General features: G+C 36.1%; 1 protein-coding gene across 19 annotated transcripts in view; it reads right to left on the bottom strand.

The window, feature by feature from the left end:
• Positions 1-22,552, bottom strand: part of MYCBP2 (MYC binding protein 2) — a 253,185-nt gene that overhangs the window by 222,963 nt on the left and 7,670 nt on the right. For all 19 annotated transcript variants that reach the window (XM_057307879.1, XM_044381881.3, XM_044381882.3 and 16 more), the window contains exon 2: positions 5,820-5,895. In XM_057307879.1, the coding sequence (XP_057163862.1) occupies positions 5,820-5,895 (76 nt within the window). The remainder of the gene's footprint in view (positions 1-5,819; positions 5,896-22,552) is intronic.

Genomic DNA, 22,552 nt, shown 5'->3' with positions numbered 1-22,552 from the left:
CCAGCCACTCTGGAAAAAACTAATGATATATGCAACAACTGGGATAAATCTCAAGGGAATTATGCTGAGTGGCAAAGGCCAATCCCCATAATTACATTTATAGAACATTCTTAAAATGAAAAAATTAAGGAAATAGAGAATAGATTGGTGATTGCCAGAGGCTAGGGAGAGGGTGAGTATGGGGGAATGTCTGTGGCTATATAAGAGTAGCAAAAAGGATCCTTGTGATGGAACTCTTGTATATACTGACTGCAGTAATGGTCCACAGATCCACACAGGTGATAAAATTGCATAGAACTAAACATACAATCACAAAGACAAATAAGTATGTGTAAAACTGGTGAAATCTGAGTAAGTTCGGAAGGTCGGATCAGTATCGGTTTCCTGGTTGGGATATTTACTACAGTATTGCAATACCTTAGCAATTGGAAAAAACAAGTGAAGGGTATATAGGATTTCTGTATTATTTCTCACAACTGCATTACTATGATCATCTCAAAATTTTTTTAAAAATTAAATAGCATTTGTAATAACATAAAAAACACAAAATTAGTTATATTTAATAAAATTATGTGCAAGCTCTGTACACTGAAAACCAAAATAACACTGCTGAGAGAAATTAAGGAAAATTTAGATAAAGAGAATAGAGATAAACCATGTTCATTGATTAGAAGACTTAGTCTCATTAAAATGGCAACTCTTCCTCAAATCTACAAATTCAATGAAGCCACAATAAAATTCTAGAGACTTCTAAAAACAGAATCGACAAGCCAATTCTAAAATTTATATAGAAATGTAAAGGGCCTAAAGTAACTAAAGCAATTTTTTTAAAAAGACCAAAGTTGGAAGACATATGACCTGAATTCAAAACTACTGTAAAGAAAACAGTGTGGTATTGGTGTAAAAACAGATATATAGGGGCGCCTGGGTGGCACAGTGGTTAAGCGTCTGCCTTCGGCTCAGGGCGTGATCCTGGCGTTCTGGGATCGAGCCCCACATCAGGCTCCTCCGCTATGAGCCTGCTTCTTCCTCTCCCACTCCCCTGCTTGTGTTCCCTCTCTCGCTGGCTGTCTCTATCTCTGTCGAATAAATAAATAAAATCTTTAAAAAAAAATAGATATATAGATCAATTAAACAAAAATAAATTCCAGAAATAGGTTCAAATGAATATGGTCAACTTATTTTTTATAAAGGTGCTAAGACAATTCAAAAGAAAAAGAGAAGTCTGTGTAAAAATGATGACAATCAACTGAATACCAATATGAAAAAATGAACATGAACCCTTATTTCATACCATACACAAAAATTAACTCTGAATGTATCACAGGTCTTATAAATATAGCAGCTAAAACTATAAAATCTCTAGAAGAAAATATAGAAAAAAATCTATGTGAACCTGGGGTAGACAAAGATTTCTTAGAACACAAAATACATGAATCAAATATATAAGAAAATAATCAATTACATCCAGGAAACTTAAAAACTTTTATTCTTCTAAAGCACTATATAAAAACAATAAAAAAGCAAGTCATAGAACAGAAAGAATTATTTGTAATACAGATATCTAACAAAGGACTTGTATATAGAGTACATATAGAGCTCTGACAATTCAATAACAAGACAATTATAAAAAGGGAGGCAAGATAGGGAAGACATTTCACAAAAAAAGATATGAATAGCCAAAGGCACATGAAAAGACGTTCACATCATTAGCCATTAGAGAAAAGCAAGCTAAAACCACAGTGAAATACCCCTATGTATTAGAATGTCTAAAATTTTATATGCTAATGATACCATGTGTTTGCAAAGACGTTAGGCAACTGGATTTCTCATACATGACTGGCGGAACAGTAAAATGTAACAATTACTCTGGAAAATAGTTTGAATAGTTTTTTAACAAATTAAACATTCATCTACCATGCCACCCATGAGAAAAGAGTTAACAATGCAGGTATAATTGCTTATTCCTTGTATTTCCCCAAGGGAACCAGGACCTACTGTGGGCCAATCCTTAGGAATGTGCTCTTTAGACTTTTCTTTATGTTAGTTACTGATGGTTTTGTAAAATACACCCAGAGCAATGGCCCATGCCTACTGGCTTGTTCAATTGCTTTGTACAAACATCAAAACTGATGATGTGCACCTGAGTTTCATGTACCATTGCTGACTGCAAAGCAGGACATGTCTATGTGTAACCAAATCCCCCATAAAAGTCTCATATCCTAAGACTCAAGTGGGCTTTCCTGGACAGAAACATTCCATACATACCCTTGCAGTTCACTGCCAGAGAGAAAGCATGTCCTGTGTGCTCAGACAAGGAAGGACTAGAAAGCCTATGCCATAACTCCCTAGCCACCACTGATACTATTCATTTCTCTTTCCTGCTGCTTATTCTGTACCTTTGGCTGTAATAAATCTTAGCCATTAGTGTAAACTGCTTTTGAGACTTATCAGTCTTCTGGCAAATCATGGAAGGAAACAGCACCTACTCATTCCACCTCTAGGTGTTTATCCTTCTAAAAAACAAAAACATATAACCACACAAAGACTAATACACAAATATTCATAGCAGCTTCATTTGTGATAGCCCAAAACTGAAAATATCGAAATGCCTAACCACAGATAAATGGGTGAACAAATTAAGATATATCCACATAACTGGATACTCATCAGCAAAAAAACAGAATGAACTGTTAATAAATACAACTACATGGACACAACTCAAAATCATTATGCTGAGGGAAAGAAGCCAGATACAGAAGAGTACATGCTGCATGATCACATTTATATGAAATTCTAGAAAATAAAAACTAATTTATAATGACAGAAAGTACATCTGTGGTTGCTGCCTAGAGGCATAGCTGTAGGGAGAGATGGAATACAGCAGAGGATGAGGAAATGCTTGGGAATGATGAAAATTTTCTAAACCTTGATTATATCTTTCAAAACTCTGCTATTAAATATCCTAACCTAAGACCCAGGCATGTTTGGTAACAGGATGCTGAAGAAGTTTCCTGTGTAATGGATTTGATTTCTTCTGTAAGAAAGTGAACTCATTTGTTAGAGGGTAGGATTTATCATAACTTTGAGAAGAGTGGCAAAGGTTTAAAATAATCACAGAACTATTTTATCAGAAAAAATAAGAATACAGTTTAGCTATGCAAGGTCCATTTGAGACTGGTGATCATGAATGTGTACTGATATCTTAACTCCCTTTAGCAGCACACAATACTCACCTGCAGGCAAAGAGAAAACAGCTAGATTCGTATAGGATTAAATTTTGTCAGATGAGCGCAACAAATATACACAGGAGAAAGGAAGATGTGGTAAGCAGAATACTGGCCTCCAAAAATATCTTCCCCCTAGTCCCTGGAACCTGGGAATGTGTCACCTTACATGATAAAAGGTACCCAGTAGATGTGAATAACTTACAGATCTTGAGATGGAGAGTTTATTCTGGATTATCTGGGTGGGCCCAATGTAATCACAAGGGTCCTTATGAATGAGAAAGGGTGGTGGGACAGTCAAAGAAGGAGTTGTAACAATGGAAACATGTCCCAGTAATGCAACATGAAAGGACTTGACCAACCACTGCTGGCTTTGAAGGTGGAAAGGAGCACAACCCAAGGAACGCAGGCAGCCTCTAGAAGGTGGAAAAGGCAAGAATGAATTCTCTCCTAGAGTCTCCAGAAGCAACGCAGATTTACTGACACCTTGATTTTACCCCAGATCCATTTTGGACTTCAGACTTCTAAAACTGTAGAATAATTTGTGTTGTTTTAAGCCATCAGGTTTGTGCAATTTGTTACAGCAGCCATAGGGAACTAATATAGATTAAGTATGTTTTTTTCTAAAAAGACTTGCTATCAAAGCTGAACAAGAAGGAAACTGAATGAAGGAGATGGCTAATGGTTGAGGTGAAATAGAGGGGTCAATGAAAGCAATAAACAAGGAAATAAAGTAGCTAAATGGTCTCTTATTTCATTTGCTGGAAAGAAATGCTCATTCTTAAATACATGGGGGGGTAAAGCTCATTGGCATTTTTGAAATAACTTTGTTAAAAAAGAAGGTGAATGAAAAATAGTCCAGAAACAATAGAGGGCAGGGAGACTAACAACACTATTTTATTATTTTATATGCCCATCATAAGCAGGAAACATTTCTTACTCATCTTTCTATCCCAAATACCCAACATAAGGCCTGCACACGGTCGATGTGCAATTAATGTTTTAGGAATAAATGAATAACTCTTTTTGTATCACTCTTATCACAAAGTGCTCCTAAAAAGCAGATATAAAACCTGAGGCCAAGAAAAGAAAGATGAATTACTAAAGGCACAAAGCTAGAGACAGAATTGAAGGGGATGAAAGACCTTGAATTCCCACCTCTTCCTCAATATCATATGCCACTACTTTTAGGAACAACACTAAAGGAAACCGTAAAAGAACTTAAAAAAGATTTTCAAAATTTCCGTACTCTGACTTTGCACATAACCCCAAAAAGATGAAAAGGGAAAGAGGCTGAAAATCCAAATGACTATATAATAAGTATATTAAGAATGTTCTCCATTTCCCTCTTTCATCCCAAAAGTAGTAGTAGTAAGAAATGATATAGTGAACATATATCATTTACCTGCCCACCCACCAACACTTTTCGTAGGGTAGTTACCCCCTCCCTTTTCACATGGCCTGCTTATTAGGATGCTCACCTATCACCTATCACCTATCACAAGATTATAAACATAATTCACTATAACCAATCAAAGTACCCTATCTCCAAGGCCAAAGTGAATGACGAAGGTCAATCAAAAATCATACCCAAAACTTCCTGCTAGAACTAATAAAGGAGATGGCCCCTCGCTCAAAGAAAATGAAACTGGAGCCCCAGCAGCTTTTGCCCTCAGCCGCAGGTAATAAGTCCATACCAGAAGAAAGCAGAAGCAAGAGATGAAGACACAGATTTGCTGACATTACTGATGGATCCAGCTGTGTCTCAAGACAGAGCCATAAAATAAATTTCATCCCCTATACTTTTATTTTATTTTTTGGTTTAATACTTTAAAGTACATTTTTCTCAGTTGCAAAATGGCAAGAACGCTAATTAAAAAGGGCAGGAAACAACTGTCTGTAGAACTTAAATATGATATATAGGCCAAGCTAAGCTATTGTTTCTTTAACCAAAAGTGGAGCTGTTCAGAAATCATAGTTATGACTCCCCTCTTTCTCCTGTCTAGGGTTCTTAGTACTGTTCAAAAGAAAAGATTCTTCAGTTGAAAGTGAAAATGTTTAAGATTTAATAGAGAAGATCTCCGCATAGATGGAAAAAAAAGATCATTGTTCTCTACGGTCTCATCTAATTCAAATATTCTACACTGCCTTTTCTTTTACACAGCCACCTACCACCAAAAGAAGCTCAGAACAATATAGATACACCGAGATTCTCCCTAACTCATGACATATGCACAGGCCAAATCCAAGTCCCAACTCAGAAGCCAATTTTACTCAGTTTCTAGAACATGTAGTTAAGAGTGGAAAAAAGAGAAGAGAAATGGATATGTTCCCCCAAAGAACTGATCAAAGATAACATGAATAAATAGTAAATAATTTTCAGCACCCAGATATTAACTTCCAGGCTACTGGTCATGAAACGTCTCAAAGATGAAACCAAATAGTATAACCAAGTAATAAAGGGCTTTTAAAATTAAAATTAAAAAATAGAAATGAAATGGTTTGCTGGTTATACCTTTTTAATCTTGGCATTTTTATTCTAATTACTATATGAAAAAGTCCTTACTCCCTATAAATTGTCAGCAGTTTTACCTTGCTTCTTGTTTTCACTTTTGATTTGCTCTTCTGTTTTCTTTTCAACTTCTTCTTATTTAAAATTTTCTTATTCCTAAAAGTGGAAAAAAAGAATTATGAAAGTTCATTATCAGGACATAAAAAGCTATGAAAAATAGGTACTTCCAAAGTAGATATCTGAATATTTCTCCTACAAACTTTCTTCCTATGAAATAATATACTCTAGATGCACATATATAAGATACTAACACACAATGTAGCTATTGAGATAATAACACAATACTGGAAAGCTAAGAAATATACATTAAATGATCAAAAAATTGAATTTTGCAAATATTTTCAGAAAATTAAAAAAGGTAAATGGCATCAAATGAAGTTTTTAAAATTTTATTCAACAGTGGGGATGCTAATAAGTATCAGGTATATTCCCTTCCCAGAAAAATCTACTCTTTGTAGTTGCAAGGGCTACAATGCAAAAAGGGACAGGAGGCAATTTTTACCAAATTACTATAGAAAAAAACCCAACTCGTACTCTTCTCATATTCTGCAGCCAGTTTTTCATAACCTCACAGGCCCAAGACAAAATTATTCCTTAAGCAGAAGGACGCCCCTGAATGACTTTGAGAAAGACACGGAAAAAATGTGTCAAAGAATAAAAATTATAGTGGAAGAAACAAGAGTCAGGGAAAACAATGTATTTTATTTTCTTCTATATTTTTCTATGTCTCTAATACTGAGGTACACACTGTTAGGTACGAAAAAGACAGTTCTTGCCCTCAAGGAGCTCAAAGACTTGAATGAAAAACATAATTTAATGATCTAGCAAGAGAATGCTACTGAGGAGGAGGAATAAGGGGAGGAGGAGGGGACAAAAAGAAAAGAGGAAGAGGGGGAGGGGAAGGAAGAGACTCTAGATCCTAGAGGTTAAGTCCTTAACACTTGGTAACTAATTTAGTGGAGGTTGTGACCAAAACAAAAGTTGTATGCCTAGGCCACCTGGAGGTAGGAATGTCATTCACAAAAACAGGGAAGTCAAGGGGGAAGAATTAGTTTCCAAAAGGAAAAAAATGGTTCTATTTTTTCTTTTTTTTTTTTTTTTAAGATTTTATTTATTTATTTGAGAGTGAGAGAGAGCATGATGAGCTGGGGGAGAGGCAGACAGAGAGGGAGAAGCAGACTCCCCGCTGAGCAAGGAGCCCCACCTGAGTTCCCAGGACCCTGAGATCATGACCTGAGCTGAAGGCAGATGCTTAATCGACTGAGCCACCTAGGCGCCCCTATTTTTTTTTTTTAGAGGGGGAAGGGACAAAGGGAGACAGAGCATCTTAAGCAGGCTCCATGCCCAGCATGGAGCCCAGTGTGGGGCTCCATCTCACAACCCTGAGATCATGGCCTGAGTGGAAATTAAGAGCTGGTTGCTTAACCGACTGACCCACCCAGGTGCCCCCCGTTCAATTTTAAAGATATCTGAGTTCAAGATACTAAAATGTCAGCAAAATAGACATGAATAAGCATATGAAAATTTATCTTTGACAATTCCTTCAGCTTTACTCCCTAAACCAAAATAACCACAAAATTGTCAATTATGTCTTGTAAATAGTTCTCGAATCTGTCTACATCTCTATTGCTGCAATTCTAATAATCTAAGTTACCATCACATCTTGCTTGGTCTACTGCAAAAGCTTTTTAACCCATTTCTGTACATCCGCGTTTGTTCCGCTTCAATCCATTCTTCATACAGGAGCCCAAGTCAACTTTTAAAAACACAAATCTGAGGGGCGCCTGGATGGCTCAGTTGGTTGAGCATCTGACTCTCGATTTCCGCTCAGGTCATGATCTTGCAGTTGTTAGATACAGCCTCACGTGGGGCTATGCGCTGAGCCTCAGGTCGGCTTGGGATTGCCTCTCCCTCTGTCCCTCCCCCAGCTCATGTGTGCTCATGTGCATGCGCGCTCTCACAAATAAATACATAAAATCTTAAAATAAAAAAACAGAAACAGAAATCTGAGTAAGTAATTACCCCACTTAAAACCCTACTAATATCTTCACAATTCTCTTGGGTTAGAGTCCAAAAGCATTGGCATGGCTTAAAAGATCTTCTACTAAGATCTGACCTCTGCCAGCCTCCCTGCCTCATTTTGCATCCCCCACCAACTTGTTCATCATACTCCAGCCACAAAGACATCCTTCTAGCTGTGTGAACCTAAGCTACTTAGGGGCTTTCACAAAGGTTCTCCCTCTTCCTGGTATTCTCTCCCACATCTTTTGCTAACCACCATTCACCTCTGACATCCCAATCTAAGTGTCACTTACTCAGTAATGTCCCAGACTGAGTTAGTTTCCCTTATATACACTCTCATGTCATTTTACACTTGTTTCATTGTGTTATCTACAACTGTAATTATGTATGGGATTATGTGTTCAATGCATTGCTCCTTCACCAAGCTGTAAGTACCGAGAGTACAGAGGCCATGTGTTTCCTGTGCAGTGCTCTAGCCTCTTTATCTAAAAAAGTACCTGGAACAAAGTACTCAATACTATTTTGAGAAAAAGAAAAAGGAGGAAAGAGAGAAAAGAAGGAAGTTCAGAGCGATAGCTTTAAGCATTACTCAGAGGACCAAGGACAGATTCATAGATACAGAGATACGTTTAAAGGATATGTAAGCCAGACATGTCCATTTAGGAGCTATTCATTTAATAATTTTATGCAGATTTTGGTGCAACGGAGGTAATGGAAAACCATGTACATGGATAAGATTTCCCCCAGATAGCATGCTAAGAAAGTAAAGAGAAAGACTGATCAATAGTATCATGTGCTACACATGAACAGATATACCTGCTTATACAGTCTATTCAGCTATGAGCATTGTGAGAGCATGAAGAATGTGTATTTCAACTCTGTACTTTCAAGGCCTGCATCAGTGCCTGACATATCACAGGTGTTCAAGAATTCTCAAAAATGAAAAAAAAGTTAATGAAAAGTAATGAGTATTTCTCATTATGGTTTAGAAAAACAACTTCTCTTTTATATTAAATGAAATCAGTTTTCTGAGCAACAGGAATATGTAAATGCTAAAAAGTTTGCCACTTCCATACAATTCAGAAAAACATCAAAGTTCACTCAAAACCAATCTTCGGAGAAGCAGAATATATAAAGCCAAATAAAATGACTTTCCTGAAGCCTAGTCAGCAGAGACTAAAATTTTCAGAAATATAAACCAATACTTGTGTTTCTTTTGCTTAATGAACATCTTTAAAGTTCAAATGGCTTTAATATATATTCCTAAAATACTTCTTCCTATGCATTTAATCAATTTGGCATTTAATTAGTTATAACAATTTTAATGAACCTAAACCCACCAATTCCTGAATATAGTTTAAGAATCAGCTTTTCCCAAATCCCCACAAATTGATTTTACTGTGTGTTTTGTTGTTGTTGTTAATTTGGCTTGTTTTATTAGAAATAGATGGTTGTCAAAGACAGCCAGTAATAAGTTAAAAGTTATATGAAGAAAATCTATAGTCAACATTAGAAAATAAAAATGCTATTTGTTCGTAAGCTAACATCCCATTATATGACTAACGGAAAAGCTTAGTTTCAACTAACTTTAAATAAACTTTTCATGATATCTGAGGATGGACAGATAAAAGAAAAACTCTAGAAACCAGTCTTACACATTAACAATTCACCTTGGAATTTATGATGATTTAGGACTTTAAATCCTAAATCAAATAGGAACTTAATAAAAAAATGTTTGGAATTGATCCTGTAGGATTTTTAGTCATTTCACAAAAAGAACCTCATACCTATGAGATTTGAAAGAATTATGGGTGCTAATAAAAGGCAAAGGCTATTAACATTCTTAAAATATTTATTTAAAAAATATTTACTTTAAAAATTCCAAAGAAATTTTAATACCTACCACTGTTTAAGGAAAACCAATTTTTTCCTACAATGTAAGAACAAATGAATTTTTACAAGCTGTTCCACGATACAGATCATTAGTTTCTCTATCAGCTTAATGCTGAGTCTGTTTTCTAAAAAAAACCAAAAATTAGTCATAATTTAACTTTAAAACGTCTCTCACTCTGAATCTGTTTCTTCATTTGTAAAATAACAAGACGAAGGAGATTATTTCTGAGATTCTTTTTAACTCTAAAATACTGGAGTTATTTAATAAGTCCAAATTCAAAGAACTTCTGGAATAAGAAGATTTCAATCTTTTGTTTAATTTCCCTTAGTAATGAGAAATGAAAAATTCCTGAGTCTATGGTCTAAGGCAGGAATAGGCAAATTATTTCCTGTAAAGGGCTAGATTGCAAATACTTTTCACTTTGTAAGCTACAGGATCTCTGTTGCAACTACTCAACCGTTAGGGCATGAGAAGAGACATAGACAACACATAAACAGACAAGCATTACAAACTATTTCTGGACACTGAAGTTTGAATTTCATATAATTTTTATATGCCACAAAACACTTTTTTTTTTTTTTAAACCTTTAAAAACGTCAAAACCATTCTTAGTTGACAGGCCATATAAAACAGGCACTGAGCCAGTTTGGTCTGTATGCCATAGTTTGTCGACCCCTGGTCTAGAGTGTACTTTGATAAACAGGCTCAATCAGAAAGAAAAAAAAAACTATTAGTATGCAACATAAATAAAAGCTGTTCAAAATATCACTATGCTTATACAAATAAGCATTCTTAAAATTATGTATTTTCTTTTTGCAAAGATAAACTCCGGACTTCCACTTCCCTAAAATAAGATACTAGGGAGAAGCAAGCCATTGCTCTTCCTTCAAAAACTCGACTAGCCTAAGAATGCTGGGGAAGTAATTAAGGACCAGATGAACTAAAACTCCAGAGATAAAAGAGCACTTCCACGGTGAGCTCAGACCATTGGCATTTTCTTCACGGGGGTATTTGCAAAGTTTGCATACATATGAGGTCAAATTGAGCCTAGTTTAAACAGAGGAACTCTACCAAAGAAAACAAGAAACTAGTGGGGCTTTAGCTGGAATGAGACTGGAAATCCAGAAAAGCCTCAAACACATGGCCAGTTTCCCCAATGACATAAAGCTTAGTAATGGGATGCTGGAGGATAGGGAGGCTGGACCAACAGGACAGAGTCAATTTCCCAATCTCCAATGTCCAGAAGACAGAATCTCAGTAAAGGGAGGAGTCTACTTATTCCATGATTGGATGGAGATTGTCAGCACCTCACCCTATTTGTTTCACACAGCAAAGAGCTAAACTCTCTGAAAGAAAATGACTGTTAGGCACATAATAAACATATTAAGAGATATACAAGAAGCAAAATAATCAGGTAGACTCAAGATAATTGATACTGAAGTTAGGAGGCAAGGATTTAAAACAGATGTAAAGATGGAAAAATAGGATGAAATGATACAATTTTCAACAGATCTATTTTTTTAAAAAGCCAAGTAAATTTTCTAAAAAATAAATATTTGAAATCAAGACTTGTCAGATGATTTTAAGAGCAGAATAGACTGAGGAAAACAGGATTCGTGGACCTGCAGAGAGGCCAAGGGAAAATATCCAAACTCAAAAACAGAGAAAAGAACGAGATGCCTAAAACAGAGTATGAAACATGTAGGACATAGTTGAATGATCTCATATTCATGTAAATGAAATCCAAGACAGAGAAAAAAAAAGAATGGAACAAATGCAATATGTGAACAGATAATTAATGACAATTTTACAAAAGTGAGGAAAGAAATCAACTCAGAGATTCAAGAAATTCAGGAAAGTACAAGCAGGAATATTCAAAGAAAACCACAGGCACGCCAAATGCTAGGTACAGTCAAACTGCTGAAACAAAGGATAAAGAGAAAATCTTAAAAGCAACAAGGAAAAAAGATACACTCAAAAGAACAACAATAGATTGATAGCTTCCATTCTCTGTGTTTAACGGTGCTGGGGATGGAGGGGTGTAGACTATGTACCTACCAAAAATATCCTTTAAGAATGAAAACAAGAATATATTTTAGACCCACAAAAGCTGACATAATTCACTGTCAATATACCAATACTACAAGAAATACAAAAGGAAGGTCTTTATACTTGCTATGTCAAAATTTTAAATAAAAGGGCACAGACCTAAAGTAGAAGAAATGGAGAAGATACATCCTGAACATGCTTACTGGCCTTGCAAAAAATGTTGGCATGGCTATATTAGTATTGACAAAATTAATTTTTAAGGCTAGAAGTATTATTAGAGATGAACTGAGCACTTCATAATGCTAAGAGAGTCAATTCAATAGGAAAACATTAGCAATCCCAAATCTGAATGCATCTAACAAAAACATATGAAGCAAAATTGAGCAAAGTAAAAGGAGAAAGACAAAGTCACAATCAAAAGAGCAGATTTTAATATACTTCTCTCTGACAGAACAAGTAGAGGACAAAACAGCATGGATATAGAAAAATTAAAACATGATTAATCAACTTGATCTAATTGACACATCTAGAAAATCACACCGAACAAGTAGAGAATGCATTCTTTTCTAATGCAAATAGACTATTTACCAAAATAGACAACAGAATGCTGAACCACAGACTGAGTCTCAACAAATTTCCAAAGACTGATTGTGATCACAGAAAAATTAAACTAGAGACCAACAGAAAAAAAACTAAGATACTGCCAGATGTTTAGAAATCTTAAAAAAAAAAAAAGCAAAAAACAGATTTTAAATAACCTAGGAGTCAAAGAGCTATAACAGAAAGTTAAAATGGAAATCAGAAAATAGTTTCAATTAAATAAAAATGACATATGACATATCAAAACTTGTGAAATGTAGCTGAAATAATGGTTAGGGAAAATGTACAGCTTTTTGCAAAGACTTAAGTGCACATAATGAAAAAAGAAATTCTGAAAGTAAATGATCTAGGCATACAACTTTAGAAGTCAGAAAAACAACAGCAAGTAAACAATGTAAAAAGAGGGAAACAAATATAAGAACAGATATCAATAAAATAGAAAACAGACATTCAGTAGAGAAAATCAAGGAACCAAAACTAGTTCTCTGAAAAGATTAATAAGGAAAGGTAGTCCAGAAAAAAATAAAATAAAAAAAATAAAACCACAATTACCCATATGAGAAATAAGAAAGAGGACATCATTATAGACGCTGCCCATAAATTTCACAATTTAAATATGAGGGCAAATTCCACTGAAAAATGTAACTTCTCAATATTAAACAAGGAAAAAAATACAATATCTGAATAGTCTTATACTCTGTTAAAGAAACTGAATCCCTAACCAAAACCTTCCCACAAAGAAACTATAGACTCAGGAATTAGAGAATTCCTCTAAATACTTAATTCACTGGTACATTCTTTCAACAATTTCAGTCTTAAACTAACTCTTCCTATGAATATAAAAAGAAGAAACTTCCCAACTCATTTTATGAGACTAGCATAATTCTGATACCAAAATCTGAAAAGAATATTTCAAAATAAGAAAATCTCAAGCCAACATCTCCCATGAACAAAGAAGCAAAAATACTACCATAGCCAAAAAGTGGAAACAACCCAAATGTTCATCAATTGACAAATAGATAAACAAAATGTGGTACATCCATATAACAGGATATTATTCAGCCATGAATGGAGTAGACACATCTGCTTTATGGATGAACCTTGAAAACATTATGCTAAGTGAAAGAAACAAAAACCACGATTCCATTTATATCAAATGTCCAGATTAAACAAATCCATAGAAACAGGAAGCTGATTAGTGGTTTCCAGGGGCTAATGGAAAAGAGAAGCAGAGTGACTGCCAATGGGTACAGGATTTCTTTTTCAGGTGAAAAAAATGTTCTGTTTGCACAACTTTGTTAATATACTAAAACTATTGATTCGTATACTTTTACATGGTGTGTTTCATGATATGTAAATTATATCTCAACTAAAAAATAAGACAAAAAAGCCACTGATATAAACATAATTTCAATGTTCAGCAACCTATAAAAAGGATAGATAAACTGCAAAATCCAATCAATGTAACTCAATAGGATAACAAAATAAGGGAAAAAAATATGATCATTTCAATAGAAACAAAAAAAGTATTTTATAAAACTCAACAACTACTTGTGATGAAATGCCTCCGTAAGGCAGAAAAAAAAATTAATCTGATAATTACTAAATCTGGTAATTACTTAATCTAGAAGTCAGTAAAACAAAAGAAATAAAAATCATAGTGGCTGAAAAGAAAACAGTAAAGCATTTTTACTTGCAGATAACCTAACTGTGTTTATAGAAAAAGCAAAGTAATAAGTAATAAGTGAATTATCCAGGTCACTGGATACACCAGTTTTTTTAAAAATCAACTAATTTATAAAACACTATATGTAAACTGAAGCTTTTCTATATAAACCAGAATTATTTCTCCTGTGTAATTAATGTAATGATACGCTCATCATTGTGTTCAAGCAATACTGAATAAATTAGGGAGGAACAGTAGTCTGATTACTAAGTAGAAAACTTTTATTTACTCTCCTAGGCTGATAATTAGTAACAAGAAAAGAGATTTTAGCAGTTCAAATTGATCTAGGGGAGAGATTCCTATATATAGCTTCAATCTCTTGATCTATTTAGAAGTCTGCATATGGAGGGTGGGGGCGGGGGATAATAACTCTAAATAAAATCACCTTGGCAGGGGCAGAGCAGCATAACAAAAAGAGGGAGGAAAGGAGACAGTGAGAAGTCTCTGAAAAGTTCAGACTTTAGACCATGCTTCATTCAGATTTATATTGCAGTTACACAGAGCCTAAGTGAGTGAGAAAAACTCAAGCCATGAAGCACCCGTAAAACTTTCTAAGGACAATCTGTTCACCCCAGGCCTCAGAGAGCTACCACAAGGGTAATGACAGTTAGCAGTCGAATAAGCGGGCACACAAAAAGATACAAGGCACCCTGAGAACTAGGGGAAACAGACAACAGATACCAAAACAGACTGCAGGTGGAATTTTCAGACACAACTATGCCTACCAAATTTAAAGAAATAAGAGATAGCTTTAAGATATCTGTAGCATATGGCCAACATAGCATATATGAAAGAGAATCATATCAAACTTCTAAGAAAATGAAAAATACAATAACTGAAATTAAAGACCCATTAGGTAGGTTTGCAGCATCTCACACCCAGATGAAGATAGAATTTGACGAGATTAGAAGAGTATCTAAAATTCAGCATAGAAAGATAAAAAGGTTGAAAATGTGTCCCTGAGACCTCCAGTTGTGAAACCTCCTCCTTCAACTCCCATCATCCCAAAAGAGACAGGCTACTCCATCCAAGTACACTTCTCATACACTGGACCCCAACTCATTTGCCATCCTCGGGATTTCACTCAACCACTTATTTCCTTTCTTTGTTCACTCTTTAATCTCGTTTATCCAGGATTTCTAAACCTAGAGGCCTACTGGCCTCCACCCAATGAAGAAGGAAAAAAAAGTTAAATGATTCTCTATTTCTCTTCACCACTAAATTTCTGTCTTGAACTTTTTCAATCCCTTACTATCAAATTCCTACATGTTTATGACTTCTCAATGCCACAAACTTCCTTGTTGCCTACTGAATTTCCTAGCTTTAGTCTTTATCCTTCACATTCTTCCATATATGAGTATTGTCAAAACAGTCTACTTCTTTAAATATCTTTCCCCTACCCTTGGCTTCAACCCTTGTTTTAGTGGTTCTTCTACCTTTGATGATGATTCTTTCTCAATTAATAGGTCCTTTTCCTGTCCTCTTAATGTTTAGTGTATATATATTACTTCTCATGAGAGTTATCTGTTCATATTCTCTATTTGTATCTTACAAACTTTGTTTCTAATAATCCATAACAACCCTGAACAATAACTACTGAGAATTCATGAACATCATCGGAATACTGGTCTAGAGCCAGTTATGTTCTCTGACAATGAAGGTACATCTACCATAAAAACTGACCACCTTTCTAGCCACTTCAAAACCCCACCCCAACGCATTTAGTTCAAATTAGATCACCTAACCCTCTTCTTTGCTGCTTAAATAGGGACACCATTAGGAAGGTACTCCTTTTACTTACCTTCCACCCAACATGAAATATTCTCTACAGGGCCTTACTCCATAAACTAGTCCCATTCTCTCTTTTTTATTCATTATTCCTGCCCTTCTCCTTCAGTCTACTATGTTAAGAGTACAGAATTTAGAGACAAATGGCCTCGTTTCAAATGCAGGCTGTGTCATTTATTAGCCGTGATCTGGGAAAGTTACTTAACTTCTCTGCCTCAACCGTCTCATCTGTAAAATAGGGTGAAAACAGTACCTCTCCCATTGAATTATAAAGTACTTAGAGATACACCTGGTATTTAATAAGTACTAATCAAATTTTATTTTTTATTATTATCATGCTAAAGTGCCTACCTTGGTTTGTGTTTCCCCACAAGCAGACTTGATTCAAGAATTCATGTAAAAGGATCTGTTTTGAGAAGTGAGCCAGGAAAAACACTGGTGGGAGGATCAAAAGTACAATAGGGAAGGGAAGGCAGTCAGTAAAGAGTGCATTAGCCAGTTACCCTGATGGGCAACTACAGCATGATTCTACTGGAAAACTCTGGTAGATGGTGTAGAACATGGCTCAGTTACCCCAACTGAAGGATGAGAAAAATGAGGTATTTATCCACCAACTCCTCCTCCATCACTGGTTGAAAGCCTTTTTAAAGGCATTAACTCTGGCATTTCTGGCTTGCCCTGCCCATAAGCCAAGAATGTCTCTCTGGCCAATAAGAAAGCTCTCAGGCAGAAAGTCAGAGTCTTAGGTGGAGAGCATGGAGATAAATGCCAAAGAGATAAGGCTAGGACACTAATAACATCTACTACAGTGTCTATTATCCAAAAGATAATTCTTTGTCTCCTTCCTCAAGCTACCATCTTCCTTCTTTCCGTTTAAACACTGATTTCTTTCTTTCATTTCTTTCTTTCTTTCTTTCTTTCTTTCTTTCTTTCTTTCTTTCTTTAAGATTTTATTTATTTGAGAGAAAGAGAGAGCACAAGCGGGGGGGGGGGGGGGGACAGAGGAAGAGAGAGAAGCAGAGTCCCTGCTGAGTGGGGAGCCCAGCTTGATCCTAGGACCCTGAGACCATAACCCGAGACAAAGGCAAATGCTTAACCAACTAAGCCATCCTGATGTTCCTAAACACTGATTTCTAAATACTCTCCTTTCTTCACCTAACCTCAATTTAATTTTCCACCAAAAGGTGACTTCTCCTTGACTTCTGGAAAAATGAATGGGGGTGAATGGGTGTAGGTCATTATGATCTCTTAATGCAAACTTGAAGATGATGTCTTCAGACTTCTATTTAGCTAACCTACAGAAAAAGAGGCAGTTTGTAAGTGATGGTATGTTCATGAGGAGCCTTTGAATATACTGAACATAATGTATTTGAGACACGATTGAGAGGCCCAGCAGTAGACTTTTCAAATTACAGTTCTAGAGATAAAGAGAGAGGTTTTAGCTATAAACCACACACCAGGAAATAAAAAACAATTAGGTAATAACTAAAATCACAGGACTGACTGAAATAACCAAGGAAGAAAATTTAGAGAAGGGTACCAAGAATGGACTCTTGAGAAACTAGTTCTTCCTCCCTTACTATCTAAAGAAAAGGCATTATTTCTATACTTGAAATCTAGTCACCTGTTATACTTATCATTCTTTCTTCATTCTTCTAATACCAAAACATTCTTGAATCCATTCTATCTCATCTATTCCCACTGCCTTCTCAGGATTCATTACCATTTGTCAGAACTACTACATTTGTTTCTTTAAAGGTGGTCTTGCTTTGGGGATCTGCACCTTTTGTCTTCTATAACGCTGGCAGAGATATTTTTATAAATTCAAAGTTTAACTCTACCACTACTGTTCTCAAATAAAGCAATACTTGGGTATGATAACCTGGTCCTAATATATGTGTCTAGTCTCTTCTATGCCCTTATTCTTATTCACCTAATTCCCTATCCTTCAGTTATTACCATTATTTGTGTTTTGCACTTGTTTGATTTTATCCCTGAATTTAAAATGTAGCTCTAGCAACGATAACAGTCACTCTCAGGAAACTATGGTCCACAATCCAAATCTAGTCTGTCACCTAGCTTTGTAAATACAATTATACTAGAACACAGCCATGTTCATCTGTTTACATATTTACTGCTTATGGGTGCTTTCAAACTGTAACAAGAGTTGAATAGTTGCAACAGAGATTGTATTATCCCAAAGCCTAAACACTTTAGGGTATTTGGCCCTATAAAGAATTACGTTTACTAACCCTTCACCCATGAGACAGTAAATATCAAGCAATCTCATACGTGTATAACTGGATTCCCAGAAGGAAATAAGAAAGACTGAGTTTGAAATAATATTTGAGGAAATAAAGGCCAAAATGTGCCAAATTAAGCAAAAAATATCATAGATCTCAGAAATTCAATGAATACCAAGCACAACCTAAACACACACAGACACACACAGAGACACATACACACACACTTTATTTAGGCACAGCATAGTCAGATTACTAAAAATCAAAGGTAAAGAGAAAAACATTAAGAGTAGTCAGAGAAAGAATTCTGGTGCCAGTTTGGTGGCATAAACTCAAATACGGCCCATCTTTCCCACTGTTTACAACTAAGAACTATGGACAAAATACAAGAAGAAAAAAGAAAAGAAAGAAAAAAGAAAAAATTACTTGAGGATTCTGAAAAGCAAACAAAAGCATATTGTAGGGGCACCTGGGTGACTCAGTCGTTAAGTGTCTGCCTTCGGCTCAGGGCATGATCCCAGCGTTCTGGGATCAAGCCCCATATCAGGCTCCTCCGCTGGGAGCCTGCTTCTGCCTCTCCCACTCCCCCTGCCTCTGTCTCCTCTCTCGCTGGCTGTCTCTCTCTCTGTCAAATAAATAAATAAAATCTTAAAAAAAAAAAAAAAACATATTGTAGAGTGGAGTTAAACTTGGAAAAATGACCCACAGGAGAGTAAGCTTCCCAGTTCAATTATTTTGTCCTCTTTCCCTAACAGCTTTGCCCAAATGCCAGGAAACAACCACTGCATCAGAGCAACAATCCAGAAGTTAAACCTCCAAGAGAAACCCTATCTTTCTGGCAAGTAGAATTGAGGAAAGGGGCACCTAAGTGCTGGAGAATGGGGAGAAAATCCTGAAAAGGAAAAAAATGAGGGAAAGGGATTCCCTAATTCTGTCTACAAACCCACAACGGTCTTGGGCTTACTCAGGAACTACACAGCATAGCAATGGCTCAGAATTGAACTGAGATTTGAAGTACCCCCCACAGAAGGCGAGACCAAATTTGCCATCTGAGCCTAAATGAGTTGACAGTCTGCTAAAGAAACAAAAAAAATCAAAATTCCCCCCAAATTATAATAAGCCCCAGAGTTTACAAAACATAACATTAACAGTGTCCAAGATACAATCCAAAATTCTCACAATGCAAAAAAGCAAGAAAAATGTGATCAATTTCAAAGGAAGAAACAATTAACAGGTGCCAACCCTGAGGTGATGCAGATGTTCCAATCATCCAATACTTTCAAAGCAACTACTATAAATATGCTCCATCAAGTAAAGGCAAACACACTCGAGCAAAAAAAATTCCTCAGAAGACAAAGAGAAATTATTTTTAAAATGAACCAAATGTAAAATTTAAAACTGGACAATACAATGTATAAAATAAAAAAATTCAATGGATAGGCTAAGAGAATGGAGATGACAGAAAAAAGAATCTGTGAACTTGAAAATGGATCATTAAAAAGTATGAAATCTGAAGAACTAAGAGAAAAAAACACTGACAAAAGGAAAAATGAACAGAGACTTGTGGGACAATCTCAAGAGTTTTACTGTAATTGCCATTGGAATCTTGGAAGGAAGAAAGAAATTAGGGCAATATTTTAAGAAACGATGGCACCACAAATTTGGTAAAAGACAAATTTACAGATGCAAGAAGCTGAGCATTCTTCAAAGAGGTTAAACTCAAAGAAAGTTAATGACTAGACACATCAAATCAAACTGCTGAAAACCAAAACCAAAAAACCCAAAACGTTCTTGAAATCAGAGAAACATGACATAATACATAGAGGGGAGTAAGATTCAAAATTACCAAGTTTCTCATTAGAAATCATAATGATGAAAAGACAGTGGAACAACATCATTAAAATATTGAAAGAAAACAGGGCCTACTCAGAATTCTACATCCACCTAAAATATCCTTTAGGAATGAAAGCAAAATGAAGAGATTCTCAGATGAAGAAAAACAAAGGCAAGTTTATCCCCAGCAGACTGATGTACAAGAAATGTTAAAGTAAGTACTGAAAAGCTGAAACGAAATGTGGCATTTTCAGAAATGAAGGAAGAACAGAAATAATAAATATACAGGTAAACACAAAATACCACTTTTTTCCCTTTAAGTTCTTTAAAATGTCATACCCACCGAAAGCAAAAAATATAATTGTACGGTGAGGTTTTCAAAGCATGCAGCCATAAACATATATGGCAACTATAACATAAGGAGGGTGGGTAATGAAGTAGAGGGGAAAAAAAGGATCTGTTGCCAGGTTTCTCTATTTTAAGTGAAGCAGTACAATGGTAACTCTAAGTAAGCTGTGAAAGGTTAGGTATATATATTGTAATCGCTAGGGCATTAAAATATAAAAAGATAAAGCCAGGGGTGCCTGGGTGGCTCAGTCATAAAGCATCTGCCTTCAGCTCAGAGTGTCATCCCAGGGTCCTGGGATTGAGCCCTGCATTGGGCTCCCTGCCCTTCTGGGAACCTGCTCCTTCCTCTCCCACTCCCCCTGCTGTGTTCCCTCTCTCGCTGGCTGTCACTCTCTCTGTCAAATGAATAAACTCTTTAAAAAAATAAAATAAAATAAAATAAAAAGATAAAGCCAAAAAGGCCAATAGCTATATTAAAAAGGGATACTAAACAATAATCCAAAAGAAAGCAGAAAGAGGGAAGAGAGGAATGAAAAACAAAGAAAACATAAGACAATATAATGATAGATCTAAAGCCAATCATATCAATATTTATATTAATAATCTAAATTCTCCAAATAACAGGCAAAGATTGACAAAGCAGTTAAAAACAAAACAAAACCCTACACGTGGTGCCTAAGGGAGAGAAACTTTTTTTTTCCCATGCTAGTTCACCATTTTTTTTTAAAATTTTTTAAGTTATGTTAGTCACCATACAGCACCTCACTAGTTTTTGATGTAGTGTTCCATGATTGTTTGCATGTAACACCCACTGCTCCATGCAATACCTGCCCTCCTTAATACCGGGCTAGCCACCCCCCTCCCCTCTGAAACCCTGTTTGTTTCCCAGAGTCCATAGTCTCTCATAGTTTATTCCCCCTTCTGTTTACCTCCCCCTTCATTCTTCCCTTCCTTGTCCTACAGATCTCCTGCTATTTCTTATGTTCCATAAATGAGTGAAACCATTTGATAATTGTCTTTCTCTGTTTGACTTATTTCACTTAGCATAATCTCCTCCAGTCCCATCCATGTTGCTGCAAATGTCACGTAATCCTTCTTTCTGATGGCTGAGTAATATTCCATTGTATGTATGGACCACATCTTCTTTATCCATTTGTCTGTTGAAGGGCATCTTGGCTCCTTCCAGAGTTTAGCTATTGTGGACAATGCTGCTATGAACACTGGGGTGCATATGGCCCTTCTCTTCACTACGTCTGTATCTTTGGGGTAAATACCCAGTAGTGCAATTGCTGGGTCATAGAGTAGCTCTATTTTTAACTTTTTGAGGGACCTCCACACTGCTTTCCAAAGTGGCTGTACCAACTTGCATTCCCACCAACAGTGTAAGAGGGTTCCTCTCTGGGGTTTCAAGATTCTCAAGTGCATCAACTCAGATGTCCCACCCAAAGAGTTGGGGTCCCATTCATTTCTAATCAAAGCAGACACTGGCACAGAAAACTTCTGAGAATTCAACATACCTTAGATTTCTGCTACTCTTAAAATTAAGTCTTGAGCCTAATCTTTAGCTTTTTCTTTCCTCCTTCTGAAGAAGAGTTTCTTTACATAATGATAAAGAAATCACCTAACTTTCTCATTTTGCCCCCAATTACTTTCAGCCTTTCATTGTCTTTCTCCAATCTATGAACATCACTCATCAACAACCATCTGATTACACTGGCCTTGTAAGTAATAACTTTCCTGAACCTCTCAAAAGCTTAAAATATTCGTACCTACCAGTGCATTTTCTTCTACAGGAATTTCATTCCAATTCACCACTACTGAAAGTTTTAACAACTGCACAGCCACAGTGTATGCCGAGGATTATTAGTATCACCGCTCCATCTACAACCCACAGTGGGTTCTCACTGCCAACCAGACAGCAGATAATCCAGCTCCAAAATCCCATTTTTTTAGTCTACTTCCTCAGACCACTCCTGGCACCACAACTGTTTTAGGTAAGGTTCCCCAGGGAACAGACTCTGAAATCGTGATTTGCATACCAGAAGTTTACCCTTGTAAACTTCTAACCAACAACTGTGGAAGAATGAAGGAAGTCTGAATTGTAATGCAGTCACAGGAAGGACTCAGCCAATCCCATGAGGACCTCTGGTGATCTTTGAGGTTGACCTGCCCTAGGGTAAAAGGGCCAGACATTTATATCCCTAAAGAGAATAGGTATTGGGAGAAGAGGCATGACTTTGAGGGAAGCAG

The sequence above is a fragment of the Ursus arctos genome, unplaced genomic scaffold (genome assembly GCF_023065955.2).
Source record: "Ursus arctos isolate Adak ecotype North America unplaced genomic scaffold, UrsArc2.0 scaffold_10, whole genome shotgun sequence".
NCBI lineage: Eukaryota > Metazoa > Chordata > Mammalia > Carnivora > Ursidae > Ursus > Ursus arctos.
This window is presented reverse-complemented; position numbering and strand designations above follow the sequence as displayed.